General features: G+C 44.0%; 1 protein-coding gene across 6 annotated transcripts in view; it reads right to left on the bottom strand.

The window, feature by feature from the left end:
- LOC115133141 (pleckstrin homology domain-containing family A member 5-like) overlaps positions 1 to 17,547 on the bottom strand; it is a 146,029-nt gene that overhangs the window by 18,281 nt on the left and 110,201 nt on the right. For all 6 annotated transcript variants that reach the window (XM_029666070.2, XM_029666074.2, XM_029666078.2 and 3 more), the window contains 4 exons: positions 15,894 to 15,966; positions 14,078 to 14,178; positions 12,594 to 12,709; positions 10,218 to 11,297 (listed from right to left, as the gene is read on the bottom strand). In XM_029666070.2, the coding sequence (XP_029521930.2) occupies positions 10,218 to 11,297; positions 12,594 to 12,709; positions 14,078 to 14,178; positions 15,894 to 15,966 (1,370 nt within the window). The remainder of the gene's footprint in view (positions 1 to 10,217; positions 11,298 to 12,593; positions 12,710 to 14,077; positions 14,179 to 15,893; positions 15,967 to 17,547) is intronic.

Below are 17,547 nucleotides of genomic sequence, written 5' to 3'. Positions count from 1 at the left end.
CATTTTCAACCATATTTAAACATTTTTGTATAAATATACGGTTACAGGAACGCTTATCTGGCATCTGTAAATAGAGGACGTTCTTGGAAATGATCTTAGCAATAAAGATCACAGCAATAATGCTGCACGCACACACACCATGTGGAAAAGGAGGAGACAGCAATGTGTCCTCCTGCCACAAAGTATTTCTGTCCATTTTGGAGTGCCGCCATTTCCTAATGTTCTTGAACTTGGGATTTCACTTGAAGCATGTCACCCTTATCTGCTACTGTAGTCTTCTCCAGAGCCCTGTAGCATAAGCCTTTATGCAGGTTGACGTTTATTGGGATGAATCTTCTCCTGGAGGCCGAGATGAGAGGTTTGCGTTAAATGGGCCAGCTCAAAGTCAAAATAGGCTATATAGTAAAAACAAAAGCTTGAAAACCAAAATGTGGTTTTAGTTAAAGGTTAGGCATAACGTTAGCCGCGTGGTTAAGGTTAGGTTTAAAATCCGATTTTATGGCTGTGGCTATGCCTGCTAGTGACCACCGGTGTTGGGATTCGTTACTTGAAAAAGTAATATATTTCCCGCTAGTTACCACCAGTGTTGGGATTAGTTACTTGAAAAAGTACATATTAATCATTACATTGAAGCAAAACATTACTTTACAATATTACTTTGTGTGCAAAGTAACGCATTATATTACTATTTGTTTCTTTGCATTACCTTCATGAAAAAATCTCACTGTTTGTTTGACTGTTGGAGGGAGGGAGCAAGGCGAGCCGCGCACGCTCTACCAAAGACAGGCTACTTACTAACTCAGGTTTGATCACTAGTTTCTCCTTTCATCTGTGGCGCTGCTTTCCTGTGCTAGTCTACAAGTGCTGCGCTATATATGGGCTGCTTAATTAGCCATGTACAGTATTCTGTAAGCCAAACACCGGTACAGATTTCCTATTTTCATTCAAAATCTCTCTCGAGCCGCCAGTTCTCGTTAGACTGTACGAGATGTATAGATGTACGAGACCCATTGAGATGTATAGAGGGCACACTTGCCACTAGACGGGCAAGCCCTCTATGGGCTTATTTATCACAGAAGCGATTAATGGCAAAGACCAGAGGTGCACCCTCTATACATTTCTATAGACAGCAGCTGTCATGACATTTCTCCAAACAGCTTCTCTTCGAGAACGGATCATGGAAACACATACTCAGTAGAGATATGATTCTGAAAGTAATGCACGCATTGTTTGACAAAATAACTAATATAGTACCCAATTTGAAAAAGTAACAGGTTACTCTACTCTGTTACTCATAAAAGTAATCTGATTACGTAACACGTTACCCCAACATTGGTGACCACCCCGCAGAGCTGCCTCCAGGACAAGATTCATTCCAATATATTCCAAACTCCTGCGTTTATAATTACCATATTACACTGGGAGGATGCACGCTTGGCTCGCTTGGCTCAAATTGTGAATTTGTGAAAATTATGATAATGCCCTTTTAGTGTAAGAGCCGTTTGAGAAAATTGCTTGAAATCTCAGCCTGTTTTGGTGGGCTGGAATTTTGCCTGCCTGGTGACATCAGCAATTTTTGCTTGAGAAATTGCTATTTGCCAAAACACACTTTTTTTGTCTCTTTTTGACCATTTTAATTGAAAACAATCACGCTAAGGTACTTCAATGTTGACCAGAAATAATTTAATATTGAGATAAAAACAGCAGCATTGGACCTTTAAACAGAAACAAAAGCCAGTTTCCCACGTTTCGGCTGGATGCCTTTATCAAGAGCATGTACAATAATCAAATGATACAATAAAATTAGGTTCCCTCCAACTCACAAATATTGAGCAGAAATGACTTATTTGGGCAGAAAGGGGGACACCTCTCCACACCCATAAGTTAACAAATTGTTAAATTACATACGTAATAAACAATATACAGGCAACACTCAAGCAAAAAGAAAAAACATTTGTTAAACAACTAGCAACTAAATGTATGTACAAACCTCTGATCTCGGTTGAAATTAAAATAATTCATTCATGTATGGTCATTCAAAGCATTATACAGCAGATGGTCACATTGGTTTTACCCTGAAATACAACAAAAATAGTACAAAACCACAGATGCAGCCTTTTTCAGTTCCTCTAAGCAACAAAGATACATGTGTTAGTGATAAGGTGTTGAACAAAAATGAAAAGGGATCTGATAAAAATTGGAGTAAAAAAGTAAGTAAAAAAATGAAATGGGCTTATTTCTAAGTATTTCAGATGAAGCAGAAATATTACACTCCAGACAGAGCATTAAAAGAGACTTAAATCAGAATTGTCTAACAAACCTCAAATAACAGTAGATGTTTTGTACAGAGGACTTTGTACTTTTAACCCCTTTTCTGCCCAATTGGTAGTTACAGTCTTGTCCCATCGCTGCAACTCCCCTTCGGACTCGGGAGAGAAGGTCGAGAGCAATGCATCCTCCGAAACACGACCCTGCCAAGCTGCACTGCTTCTTGACACACTGCTTGCTTAACCCGGAAGCCAGCCGCACCAATGTGTCAGAGGAAACACCGTCTAGCTGGCGACCGCAGTCAGCGGCGCGATGGGACAAGGAAATCCCCGCCGGCCAAACCCTATCCTAACCCGGATGATGCTGGGCCAATTGTGCACCGCATCATGGGTCATGGTCTGCTGTGACACAGCCTGGGATCGATGCAGTGCCTTAGACCCCAGCGCCACTCAGGAGGCCCTTGTATGGAGGACTTTTAACTGCAAATGCAATATCTCAAATCTGCCAACATTATTTGTCTCAGCCTTATTAACAGAAGGTCCTATATAAAACTCAGACCTCAAGCTTCAGTCGGAGGTTTCAGTTTAGCCCACAGTCTGTCCCAGAATTCCTGGTGCTGATGGGGGTCCTGGGGCCAGTCCAGATAGGTCCTAGTCTTGACCAGGCGAGACAGTCTGTGGTGGGGAGCCAGCCAGCCGGCGGGGGAATCTTCTCCAGGAAGACCCTTTGTTCCACCTGCAGTCCGGAGGTGACCAGCTTCATCTCCAGGGAACACCAGTTACAGTGCAGATAGTGGTGACTGACCAGGCAGAGGGTGTGGCGGCTCCGGTAGAGGCTGTCTGTGATGTTCTCCACAATGTCCTTCTCCAGCTGGAAGTCCCTGCTGTGCAGACAGAGGTGCAGGAAAGGTGGACCCCTCTGCTCCAGGTTGGGTAGCAGCTCCTCCACCACCAAGTGTGCATCCTTCCCGCTGTAGGAGACAAACGCATCGTAGTGGAAGCCCCCCTTGGTGTTTGATCGCATTGCCTCCGACAGCCAGCCAAGGGTGATGTGGTAGAGGGGGAGGAGGTAAGGACTGGCCAGGTTATGGACCAAGACCACCAGCATTTAGAACAGGACTCCCAGGCCAGTCACAGCAAAGAGCACAAAGCCCACCTCTGTTGTGCAGTTGGCTTCTGTGTACTTGACAAAGTCAGGTGTGTCTAGTCCATTGTCCAACAAGCAATTCAAGTCCTCTAAATTATACATAACTTTATGATTAAGCATGATCACTTCAACCGGCCCGTACCCCTTTGTCCATGCAATGAGCCAAGCATTGTCACAACTGCAACAATCTGTAATGTGTCAAGTATCAAATACTTTAGGTTAGAGAGCCGTTCAGTAAAGCTGTAGATAACGTGATAAATGTTCTCGATACGCAAACATAATGTTTTCAAGGATTCAAAGTCTTTGGTTACACTACCAACCAAAGAGTCAATCCTGCAGTTTGAATGTTTCAGAACCTCCAGTTTGGTCAGGTTGTGAAAAATGATGTCGGCAGAACCCTGTATTAAAAGTTCCACCTGTACTAGAGTCAGTTTCCTCAGGTGAATCATCCGATTCATTGATGTTAAGTCCACACTTTTAGCTGAAAGCTTTGACCTGTACACAAATGTCTCCACAGACCTGAAGTACTTTCCCATTAATTCAGATCCACAAAGGAATTATTCAGCATCAAGATGGGTTACAGACTGAAATAAATGTTTGTCACAGTCTTCAAATGACACTGTCTGGCCTTTGTGTTGGAGACTCAGGTTCTGTTTAGATGTGATGTTACTGCCAATAATCAACTGCATTGGCCTCATACCTGAACTAATGTACAGATGAGTCAGCTGACTCAGAGTGTCACTGAAGACAAGATTCAGCTTTATTACTCTTGGTGGATAGTTCAAGTAACCCAGAAACACTCGTCTTCGACACGTACAGTGAGAGACAATCTTTCAGAAAAGACAACTGACACGAGGATATGTTTGAACATGATAGATTTCAGAAGATCACTAAAATATCAGTGCTAGAAATATGGGACTAAATACTACACTTTGGACTATTTTATTTCCAAGAATATTTAGGGTTGTCAATCATTTTTGACCCCTACCTTTGAGAGAAAAAAACATCTTTCCCTGAGCAAATTGCATTGGAATAAAATATTACTTCGAATTTTGTGAGCATACTACTATAGCATAAGTATTTGAATGATTTATTTTACACAGTCATTATTGCTAATCTTAATCCCTTTAACTCTCTTCTTGAAAAACACATTGAAAAAATTATCACCTTAAATTCATATAACTCCCAATAGTTTTTTGTTTACAACTTGAGGTTTATTTGGGAAATTACATCGCTCTACCAGAAGGTTGAGAAGTCAAAAGAGAGTTATTACTAGCAATGCCATAATAGAATGGTAATTTGAACAGCATTTTTAATAATCTCAACAATATTACAAAAATTACCTTAGGTCTGCTTCGATAGCTTTTATAGGTAGGTAAGCATTGTTAAAATGAGGACTGGTGTTATGCTAATTTCGTATGTCCAAACATGAATATTCATGCATTTGTGGTTTATAGTGTGCAATGTCCCTTCTTAAATTTCAAATGATCCAGGTTCTTCCACCATGTTTTCCACATATTCAGACTACATTTTGAGATAAAACAGAAAAGTGAAATTTTCAATGACTATTATAGGCATTATTTTATAGGCGACCATAAATCTGAATATTGTCCCCATGGGTCATGAACCGTGGTTTAACGCCAATGTAGGTTTCCTAATATAATGAGTTGTCAACAATTCAATACATTTTTCACCAAGTATTTCGAATAAAACAATGTTTTAATACACCAGACTTTTTACTGACATATCAACCGCCTGGTTGAGCAAATGTAAGAATTCTTGCTTTATAGCCTTTTTACATTTGAACTATTTATTTTCATAATTCTACTGTCTAACAGGAATGGTGCAATATTAATCCCTCACCAACTGAATTCCTGCCTTTTATCCCAGATCTTTGGTGACTGACTGAGTTCTCTTACTGCCCTCTCAGTGGGCAAAGTGCCAAAACACTTAACTGCAGCAACCCAAAAGGATACAAATGATGTTAATGCTTGCAAGAGGGCTGGGGGAGTTGACCAATCAATAGGGATGTGCATCTTTTCCTTTCAAGGAAATTCGATACCTACAGTGCCTTCGGAAAGTATTCAGACCCATAGATTTTTTCCACATTTTGTTACGTTACAGCCTTATTCGAAAATGGATGAAATAAATACAAATCCTCAGCAATCTACACAGAATATTCCATAATGAAAAAGCAAAAGCACTTATTTAGAAATTGTATTAAATTAATTAAACATTTTAAATAGAATTACCTTATTTACATAACTTTCCATTGATCATCCTTGAGATGTTTCTACAAATTGATTGGAGTCCACTGGTAGTAAATTCAATTGATTGGACATGATTTGGAAAGGCACATACCAGTCTATAGAAGGTCCCACAGCTGAAAAAGAAATTGTCCCTAAAGCTCCGAGGCAAGATTGTGTCGAGGCACAGATCTGGGGAAAGGTACCAAAGATTGTCTGTAGCAATTAAGAACACAGTAGTCATCATCCTTTTATATTGAATTTTTATTTGACCTTTATTTAACTAGGCAAGTCAGTTAAGAACAAATTCTTATAGTCAATGAAGGCCTAGGAACAGAAACAAGATTCTCTGGTGTGATGAAACCAAGACTGAACTCTTTGGCTTGAATGCCAAGCGTCACGTCTGGAGAAAACCTGGCACCATCCCTACGGTGAGGCATGGTGGTGGCAGCATCATGATGTTGCAATGTATTTCAGCGGCAGGGACTGGGAGACTAGTCAGGATAGAGGGAAAGATGAATGGCGGCAGATTGGGGCGAAGGTTCACCTTCCAACAGGACAACAACCATAAGCATGCAGCCAAGACAACACAGGAGTGGCTTCGGGACAAGTCTCAATGTCCTTGAGTGGCCCAGCCAGAGCCCGGACATAAACCCGATCGAACATCTCTGGCGTGACCTGAAAATAGCTGTGCAGCAACGTTCCCAAATACAGGTGTGCAAAGCTTGTAGCATCATACCCAAGAAGACTCAATGCTGTAATTGCTGCCAAAGGTGCTTCAAAAAGTACTGAGTAAATGGTCTGAATACTTATGTCAATGTAACATGTCAGTTTTTATTTTTTAATACATTTGCAAAAAAAAAAACGTTTTTGCTTTGACATTATGGGTTATTGTGTGTAGATTGAGGAGGGAAATAAAAAACAATTTAATCAATTTTAGAATAAGGCTTTAACGTAACAAAATGTGGAAAAAGTCAAGAGGTCTGAATGCTTTCCGAAAGCACTGGTAGATACATGTACTCCGATACAATACAGAAGTGATGCGTTTAGTTTGAAACTATTAGTTTTGATCAGAGAATGAATCGATGTGATTCGATATGGTTTGCTGCACTAACATTTGTTGCCAAGACGCATTCATTTCCAGTCTAAATTCAAATCTGCTGTTGATGGAGCTCATGAGCTGGAACTCTCTGAGCTGGATCTGTCTGAGCTGACACGTGTGTGTGTGTGTGTGTGTGTGTGTGTGTGTGTGTGTGGACATGTTTCACGTCCACACACTAACTTAAAGTACCCACAAGAATAGCAAATAAACAAACAATTTGACCAACTGGGGACATTTTGTTAGTCCCCACAAGGTCAAATGCTATTTCTACGGGGTTTAGGGTTAAGGTAAGGAGCTATGTTTAGGGTTTTTGGGTTAAGGTTAGGGTTAGTGGAATGGAACTGAATTGTGTGTCCCCACAAGATGAATTATACAAGACAGTGTGCGCGTTTGTACTATGTTGGCCCCTGAGCTAAACCATAACGGAGACTACGCATCTACCACTCCACTACCGGATTAGGGGCCGATATTTTTTGTCCCCCAACTAGGGGTTCTGAAATCACCATCACCCTCTAATTAACTTGTCATTTTAGCAGATTTGTTTGAGCTAGTAATGCATCAATATTTATCGCTTACAAATTAGCTATGACATAGCCAATGAATATATAGCACAATTTGGGATTTCACTACAATCTGTTCTTAGTGATTTTCTCTTCTTCTCTCTGTACAGCCATGAAGTGTGCCTCACAAAAGTGATTTACCCTGTATATCTAAAAATGACCATATACACTGATTGTTTAAAACTATTGCCGATAGTGAATATACAATATATTGTAAGCCCCGTTATGCAGGTACAGCAAGATGAGAGTTGTGTTTCCGGTTTACAACATTTTAAACAGCGAATAAATAAACTAGGAAATTACATAGTTGAGTGACAACCTAATAAAGATCACGCAAGCCAATTTAGCATTTGCAAGCTGAAGGTGGCGCACAGATGTGCAAGATCAGGAACAGGCCTCCTACCTGGCGAAGCTGGGCACAGTGTGCAGTTTGACTAGGCTACTGATTTTCCCTGGGGGTTGTTTGGCGTGCAAAATGACTTGTAGATCAATGACCGTCACAGTTACATGTGGTTCACCACTGTTGTCACAAAAGATTAGGTATTTTCGTTAGGCAGAAATAATGTAATATGAGCATTAAAAAAATAGGGAAACGAAGATCAACATTTTAGTCGATTTTTGGACCTGCATGCTACATTTAGGTTGGTTTGAAAAACATGCTCTACCCACCGGTTGAGAATATTAAATTATCTACATTTACATTTTAGTAATTTAGCAGACACTCTTATCCAAAGTGACTTACAGGAGCAATTAGGGTTAAGTGCTTTGCTCAAGGGCACATCGACTGATTTTTCACCTAGTCTGCACAGGGAAACGAACCAGCGACCTTTCGGTTATTGGCTCTATGCTCTTAACCGCTAGGCTACCTGCCGCTACTAATTACCTGTGTGTTTATCTAATTAAAGCATTATGCTAATAAGTCCACGCTTTTGCTTTACCTTTCCTTTATATACCTGGGAGACGCAATTAATGTCTGGGGCATTACCATATCATTACCATATCACAGACACACTCAGGTCTTTATCAGGAGAGGAGGGGCATGGATAGGGCATGACCTCATTCCAGGAAGAAGTGATTGGCTACTAGTGTTAATATGAGTCACTGATTCGCCGAAGGTACAGTACTTTCTAGCTAACAAGTCACTATACATGCCACTGGAGTGACTCTGAGCTTATTAACGAGGCTAAGTATCAGACACAAAGACACCAACGGCCTTTATGAAGTCTCAAAATCGTGTCCAGAAACTAGCCTGTATACGATAAATAAGAGCATATCCCCTTGAGGATGAGACAGAAGTGTCTGACAGTATATAAGCCTACTACAACTGCATGGTAAGAGTCCATTTGGCATTACAACAGTAAGCTAAAAGGGACAGGGGACATTAAAACGAACAGGGGGCTCAATTGAACCAGTCCATTGTTTGTGCTGTTTAGCATCAGTTCCTCTGAGTCCTTCCTCTTTTCAGAGGCTTAATTGCCATAAACAAATGCAGTTTAATGGATGGTAGAGAGGGAAAAGGGAAAGTAGGGCGCTGGCTCTAATCTGTATTCTCGCTGGCTCTGAGACTAGGCCATAGTAGAGGCTGCAGGCTGAATGTCTGGGCTCCTAATATGGGCGTAGTACAGTAAATTCACAGCCAGAGAGGAGGGACAGAGTGAGCTCAGTGGTATAGAGGATAGAACCTCAAACACAAGCCAATATCCAATGTCATACAGGCACAGGGGAATAAAGTATGCATCCATAGCTTATGATCTACAAACACAGGCACATACGGTCTTCCGTAGAGCCCAGTGAGCTATAGCCAATACCTTTACTGGACAGCCATCTTCAAATACATAATAATAAAGTCCTGTACTAGGTGCAATGCATATGGATTTCATTGACCTATATTCCACAGTATAACAGTTCTAATATCTCACCCTGTTGCCCACAGTTCAAATAGAAGCTTGGGACCTGAGCGTTTGCCTTGCGCTGCTATGGCTATGTACACACTATCTCCGTCAAAGGGAATTGGAAATGTGAGAACACCTGATTGTTGGGATAACACAGAGAGGCCAGAGAGGGAATCGGTATTTACACGTCCCAAATGGCACCCCTATGTCGGAGCACTACTTTTGACCAGAGCCCTTTTGGCCCTGGTCAAAAGGAGGGCTCTACAGAGGGTGCCATTTGAGACGCAGACACACAAAAAAACATGTCATCTGGAAGTGTCCCTCCTATTCCCTGGGCTGTTCTAGAGGACTGATGATGTTGCAGTAGGAGGCATTGAGCGGTGCTCTACTGGTAACAGGGGCACAGGTCCATAACTTATTCATCTAAAGGAATGGGCGGAGGAGAGTAAAAGAGACAGGGAGAAAACATTCCCTCGCTCCTGTTCTCAAACAAGCCCAGCAAAATGAGTGTATGATCCCTGACAGCGACATACAGCGGTGACATGAAAAGCTTTCAGCTCTCGCCGGCAAGCACAGGCCAGGGATGCTATAGAGCACTGAGCAGAGACAGTGAAAGAGACAGGAGAGAGGGAGAGAGAGAGAGAGTGAGAGAGAGAGAGAGAGGAGGAAGGAAGGAGAGAGCGAGAGGGATATGGTAAAGATAAAGAGGTCTGGGAGATATAGCCACAGGCTAAGAGGATGTGGGTTGGTTTTTTATTTCTCTGTCTCTGGCCGCCCGGTGCTCTTAGAGACAAGTTAACGTCTAGATGGCTGGTTGACTCACTGACAAGAGTGCACTGCAGACACACAGATGGTGGTTTTTACTATCTGAGAGAACAGTAACAGATTTCAGAGAGGCATTGGTACGTGCAGACCAATACGGACATACAGACACACACACAGAAACGCAACCAACCAACCCACACACACACCAGCAGACAGAAACACACACACACACTCTTACCTCCTGGTATCGTCCTCCTCTTGTGTCCTCTGGGTCCTAACCCAGTTCTCCAGCTGCCTCATGGAGTTGGTTCTGGTCAGACTCTTCTCTGGCTCCTGGGCCTGCTGGTTCTGGGTCTGGTTCGGAGGCGGGTCCTGGGCCTTTCCTGCTCCTCTCCCCATGGTGCCTACCACCTCCCCTGGGCTGTGGTCCCCAGCCCGCTCCCCAGAGCCATTGACCTGTGGTGGGGCCATGTGCTGGGAGACCTGTACCTGGCGGGAGGCTGTAACTGCTGCTGCGATGGCTGCTGCCTGGGCTGGTTGGAGCTTGATGCTGTTGATTTTAGTCAGAGGCCTCTCAGCACTGCCATCCCTCTGGAATCCATACTTGTTCCCTTCACGGAGGGTTCCATACTTATCCACTTCCCTAAGCGTACCATACTTATCGAGCGTCCCATACTTATCTCCATCCCTCAGGGTACCACACTTACTTCCTTCCCGTAGGGTTTTATACTTCTGCCTTTCATCAAGGGTCCCATAACGATCTGACCGATCTTTCTCAGTCATAGACGTTTGTCTCTCTACCCCTTTCTGGAGGTTGTATTTCTGTCCATCTTTTTGGAGGGTGTATCGCTCTCCTTTTTGCAGTGCATATCTCTCTCCATCTTTCTGTACCAAGTACTTCTCCCCGTCTTTCTGAGGTGCGTACTTCTCCATCTGAACATCTTTCTGCACAGCACATCGTTCGCCTCCGTCTTTCTGCAAGGAATACCGCTCCCCGTCTTTTTGCAGGGCGTACCGCTCTCCGTCTTTCTGCAACAGGTACCTCTCTCCGTCTCTCTGCAGCGTGTAGCTCACCCCGTCTTTCTGAAGGGAGTATCTCTCGCCGTCTCTCTGCAGCGTGTAGCGTTCCCTCTCTCTCTGGAGGGTGTTGTGCTTCCTGTCCCCGTCCGTGCGGTCCATGCTGCGGGTGAGGGAGGGCTGGTGCGGCTCACGGTTCCTCTCGTTGTTCTGGATCTCTGGCCTGGTCAGGACCCGGTTGTGGTTCAGGATGTTGTTCACCTCCTGGGGACAGCAGCGGTCCACCTTCAACTTATCCAGTCTGGGAGAGAGAGAGAGAAAGAGAGAGAGAGAGAAAGAGAGAGGAGGGAGAGAGAGAAGTGAGGGAGAGAGAGTGATGGACGAGAGAAAAGGAGGGAGAGAACAAGAGGAGGATTGGAAACGGTAAGAGAAAGAAAAAAGACAGATGACTGATGAAAAGATGACAATAAATACACACCAATAAGCCATTACTAGCCAGGTTCACAGAAAAACACATTTCCACATTCCAACAATGGACTCTTGCTGTGTGGGTGTCAGGCGCCGGGCTCTACTGCTACCTCTCCTCCAACCTGCCTGACTATATGACTGCCAAGGGGGACCACAGAGGAAAAGAAGTGAGAGGTGTTGAAAACATCACTGTCCGCCCACAGCACTCCGAGGGCACAGTGAGACGTGGCTACTTTGACTGAGCAGCCATCCACTGCTGCAACCTTTCAGTCTGTTACAGAAAGGCCATTAACAGGTCTGGTACTCCAGAGGGAAATAGCTCAATTCTAGGCTAGCCACGGTCTTTTACCGCCTACTGCACTCAGGGACAAGTCACAGTGACAGCCACTTGGGACTGCTAATCTAATGGTACTTTATGTATTTCTACCTGGGGTTTTCCTAGTATTTCTCAGTGAGGTAAAGGTATCGTTACAGCAGTATGTCCAATTTCTATTGCCAGACTTTGGCAGTGGTGTTTACAGACACAGTAGTTCTGTGTAATTAAAGCATGCTGTGGCCTGAGTGCGGGTTTGTGCCCCACGGCATCCCTTTAAGATGAGAGCAGTGCTGAAGTGCAGTATGCAGACATACAAACAAACCTCCGCACACGGCCTGCATCACGCCACAATGACGAAGCTAGGACTGCCAGCGCGCTGTACTTACAGCACTGTGGAGAGTAGGTGTTACTATCCATCTGAGTCTCCCCAGTGTATGAAGCACTGTATGCCCATGTCGAAAAGCCTTCACGAACAGCTCATGGCTAAAACACTGCAATTACCAACGGCGTGTGAAGTGCAGTTGCCTCTGACGTGAAAGTTTAACTGGAGGCAGTGCTGTGCTGTATAGCCCTAAAGCTATAGCTTCTCATTACAAGCTATGCATCTTCAACACAACATCTGGTAATTATACTTTATACATTACATTATACTGATGCGATTTCTCACTTCTGCAAGAAATACCGCAGGCTCTCGCGGCCGTCCGTTTGCTCACAAAACAAAAGATTGCACGGTTCAGCTGGTCGCTTTCATTGCCATAGGTCAGTCAATCAAGGCTGGCTGGCTGCTGGGCAGTTCAATCTGGGTTTACCCACCTTCTGATTGGCTCTGTGTGGACCAGGGCTGCGTCCGTCATCACTTTCATCCAGGACTCCATGTCTTTGGCCGTGTCTGTGCAGAAGTAATAGGTCCTCATGTTGGAGTGGGTCGCCTAGCAGGGAGAGAGAGAGAGAGAGCGCGGGCGGGAGTGAGAGAGAGTTCCTAAGCCAGAGGAGTGTGAGGTAGGTAAGTGGGTGACCTTGGCAAGACTGCAGGGAGTGTTACATCACCTTCTTTGGAAGAGGTGTGTGCGTGCATGTGTTCGTCAGTCTGTCTGTGCACACACGCCTGTGTGTTGGAGCGTGAATGTGCGTGTGCATCCCTACCGCTCCAAGGCTGTATAGCTAACTTTAATTACCTGCTAAGCAGGCTTAGGACCATAAATATGAGCGACAGGGAGACACTCCAAGCTGAGTGCTACTCTTGTTTCCTGCTGCAGAGGCAGAGACTGGCACTAAGTCAGTGTCCCAATTGGCACCCCATTCCCTTTTTCGTGCACTACTTTAGACCAGGGGTAGTGTACTATATAGGGAATAGGGTGCCCTTTGTGACACACCCTAACACACAGCAGAGGCGAGGACAGATAGTAGGGGATGTGGGGGAGTAGAGAATGGATGGGCTTGTTACTGTGTTATAGACGGTGTCAATGTGTAGGAGTGAATCAGTGTTTACAGTGGTGACATGTGTGAAATGGTATGTGAGGCTAACATGCTCAAAAAGGTGGATATAGCTGTCTGTCTTTCTGTGTATACTTTTCTTTATCTTCTCTCTCTGCCCATCTTGCGCCTATCACCCTCTTGCATATTGAGACTAGAAAATCTATTGAGTTTATCATGGATCTACGCACAAAAAAACTCTCCGTATACAAACGCATTTTCAGAGATTCTCTGAAAGGAAAGACCAAAAGCGAAGAGAAGCCTGTGTGCTACAGTGTGTTTACACTTTGTGCGGTGAAACATCGGACGCCATTCACTTTCAATGGAAGGAAAGAGAGAGAAGCGGAGCGGGCGAGGGACCGTTGAGCGATGCGAGCGTGGGCGAGGGAGCTGAACAGGGCGGGACTAAAGCTGAACTCTATTCAAATCCTCCATGATAGCGTGACGCGAGTGACCAATTGAAGCTCACCATAGCTTCCTACCCCTACTAGATTGTCTGTCAATGGCTGTTGATACATAGCACTACAATAACTCACTACAAAAGCATCAACTCTGCTGTGGTATACAGCGGGAAGACGTGCTTCCGCGTAGCCTACTACCACAAAATCAAGTGAGTTTCTATACAGACAGCCACACATTATACAACCCAGACCGACGGACAAGGGAGTTACGGATTATAGATTTGCCTTCAGTAACAGGATTATGGGAAACAAGTACCCCCTTAACCATTTTTCCGGCTCCGCGTTGCAACCACCTCAGATGTCCACGCGTGGAAGCACGGCATCCTTTATGGGGCTCTGTCTGTGTGTGCGTACAGTACTGACCTTGAAGGCGTATTTCCTGCTGATGTGGTCGTCGACAGACAGCATGGAGATGTGGAAGCTGGGCAGCAGGATACTACCCAGGATGCCCTCCTCCTTCTCATCTGCGGGACAGAGGGCGAGAAGAATCGTCATATATGGTTTAGAATGTCGACACAGGCTTTGGAATAGTGCATTGTGGTCCATCTGGTGGAGGAAAGTCGGGAGAGATCAGAGGAGGGGAACTATCAGCATTCTAATAGGACAGTGGACACTGGATGTACCGGAAACAGAATGCGTCAGAACTTTGTAGGCACCTTTATCTTTGGTCAGGGTGTGATGGCTAGGTAAGCAGCTAACAGGACACAGGATGTATCGGACCCAAAAAATGTGTCAGAACCTTTGTGTAGGAACCTTTATCTTCGGTCTGGGTGTGTTAACCGTCTCAGATAGGACCATTTAAGCTGGAATTTATCAGAGCATGGCAGGGAGGGTTGAGCATGGCAGGATATTCACTTTCTTTCTTCACTAAGAACCCCCAAATCCCGGGCTTCCAGCATGTTACACAGTAGGGTACCCAAACCAGATAGAACAACAAAACCGTTTCTCCTCGGGCCGCTTTGCCAAACATCTATAATTTCGCAGTCAAATTTAATCCTAACAGCGCAACTTGGTAAACAAACACACTAACTTGAGTGTGATAGCATACAACAGTGATGCTACCGCATCAAAGACAGACAAGTAAACAATGACGGAATTAATCCGTCCGCTGCTCAGAGCGTTCCGTACAGCTGGGTTGTATAATGCCTACACGGTGTTGTAACACACCATCTGTAGAGTGCAGCATGACTGCAGCAAAACCAACAGAGCCCAAACCTCAGCTTCAGGATTGACTTTAAACAGGCAAGTACAGCAGAATTCCCTGCAGCTCTCCATCCCATCTCTCTACCGCTGCATCATTAACTGAGAGGCGAGGGGGAGAGGAGAGGGGGAGAGATCAAGAAGATGAAATGAAAACACAGCACCTCCTCCTTGTGAAAGCAGCACCTCTACCCATATGTAAATACTGTATTAGCTCAATGACCTACCTCGTACCCCTGCACATGGACTCGGTACCGGTACTCCTTTATAGCCTCGTTACATTTGTATTGTGTTACTATTTCCTTTTTTTATTGAGCAAATGTTTTTTAACTGCACTGTTTGGAATGGGCTCGTCAGCAAGCATTGCGCTGTTAAAGTCTACTATACCTGTTGTGTTCAGCAGATGTGAACAACATTTGATTTAAAAATGGGGTTTTCACTAGATTCTACAAAGAAGCATGGCGACCTTAACCTTTAAGCTATGTGATGGTATGATTAGATTTGATCATTCTGACCAGAGCAGAACCATCAGTCAGAGATGGTCATTCATATTCCCGCAACAACCTCTCATTCTTGCCTTCAGATAGAGACAATTCCTAGTCAAAACCTCACCTCTGAAAACTCATCGACAGACAGCACTTAAGTTCAAATGAAGTGAGTGAAGACGATAAGAGCGCGAGAGAGAGCTAGATGTTGTTATCAGAAAGCATAGCACGTCAACACTCTTTTAAGAACTCTTCTCTCGTCTCTTGGTTTACCAATATACAGGAAATTCCCCTCTGGGCATGTCAGGAAAGAGCTGGCTGATTGCACTCCGGGACCGTTTAATTGAACAATTTATGGAAATTAAACTCTGAAACCTGGGGTGTCTACGTCCGGAGCAAATACGTTTGCGTTTTACTGCTAGCTATGATATCTTATACTCAAACTTTAACCGTGTGTTACGCTTTGAGTGTGTGTGTGTGTGTGTGTGTCTCACCTCTATAGTAAAACAGGCACATGTCAGACAGCACAAACCACCTCTTCTTCCATAGCTTCATCCCCGTGCTGTCCTACAGGGGAACCGAAGACAGGAGACATCAGTCAGATACTGAGACAGAGCAAAACATTTGGTAGAGGCTGTTCCTTGCCCTCGGATAAGCTAGGTGAGCCTTTCGACAATAACTGGCATATTGCTTCCATCTATTCAAGCATTTGCTATCAGATCTAGTGTATAGAGCAGTGTTCCTCAATCCTGGTCATGAATACCTATAGGCTGCCCTTGCTTTTCATCTAGACCTAGCTTGATTTGTTCAATTGAATGCGTAAGTAGAGCTAGGCTAGAATCAAATCCTGCACACCCTGCTGTCCCTCCGGATGCGAGTGGCCAACACCAAGACTGTCACGGAGTTCAGGAAGCAACGTACACACTCCCTCTGATCCCAGACGGTTTCATTAACCACAGCTATCTCCTCCCACTGAAGCAAATTGGCCCTTTTTATCTCTTAACTCCCAGACAAGGTTCCTCTTTCTGTTTTTATAGCTGTGTGTCTGTGCACCTGTGCACGCCTTAGTTGGCTTTCGTCTCTAGATAATAAGCATCAGTGTTTTCTCTGTAAAAATAACGGCTTCTCTTCTAATGTTGCCTTTATTTTTTATTCATAACATAAATAATCTAAGACGGTTTTGTTGTTTTTCTTGTCTTCATACGCAGCTTTCTTTTGATGCACGAGGAGGAGTACAAAGGCATAAAAGAAAAGCCCGTCATCAATAAAATATTTCCCCTTTAAGAGAAGACTTTGGTTGTCAGGTTTGAGAAGGAGAAAAAGCACGTCTTGCGAGAGAGAACCAACGCAGCTTTGAAAGGGTAATTCAGCATGGTAGAGAGGGAAGCGCAAGAGAGAAAGTTTATTGACAACAGCTCAACTCTAGTTGGAAACTGAGTGATGCTAATGTTGATTGTTCTTAATGAGTGAGTGAGTGTGTGTGTTGTGTGTGCCAGGGAGTTGAGACACAGTGACCCACAGCCAGAGCTTGGTGAGGAAATGCTCAAGTTGCATTGTACAGGTAGAAAGAATGAGCAAAATAGCTCAGCCACCACAAAGTTGGTCGAACCAGTCTGTAAAGTGACCTGATTAATTGAGGCAGAGAGAGAAAGAGAAAAAGTTACATCCAATCAAGGATGGTTGTCACTTTGCTTGAGGGACCAGGCCAACGTATCAGTACTAACTAAAACAAAGGACTCAGGCTATTTAAATGAGAATGACAAAATGATGCATCAACATTTAGATTGAATACAATTGCCAGATAACAAGAGACGAGGTCAAACTCTCCCACAAACCAATCTGATTTAAATTCACTGTTTGGGAATATAGATTCAAAGTGAATGTGTCTCTTTCTGAATGTGAATGAAGATGTCCCTGTTAGATAGATAACTGAAAATCCCAACAGACGTGCGTGTGACGTTACACAGCTGACCGCTGCTGCTGAAGAGATCGGCATGTGTCCATTATTGCAGCTGTAATTAAACCTATTTTAGATTGTCAAGTTCCCTTTGAGTGTCCGTCCGTCTCTGTGAACACTACCATTAAAACGTTTGGGGTCACTTAGAAATGTCCTTGTTCTCCATGAAAACATACATGAAATGAGTTGCA

This window comes from Oncorhynchus nerka, linkage group LG8 (genome assembly GCF_034236695.1).
Source record: "Oncorhynchus nerka isolate Pitt River linkage group LG8, Oner_Uvic_2.0, whole genome shotgun sequence".
Lineage (NCBI taxonomy): Eukaryota > Metazoa > Chordata > Actinopteri > Salmoniformes > Salmonidae > Oncorhynchus > Oncorhynchus nerka.
Note: the sequence above shows the minus strand (reverse complement) of the source record. Positions and strands in the feature narration are given on the sequence as shown.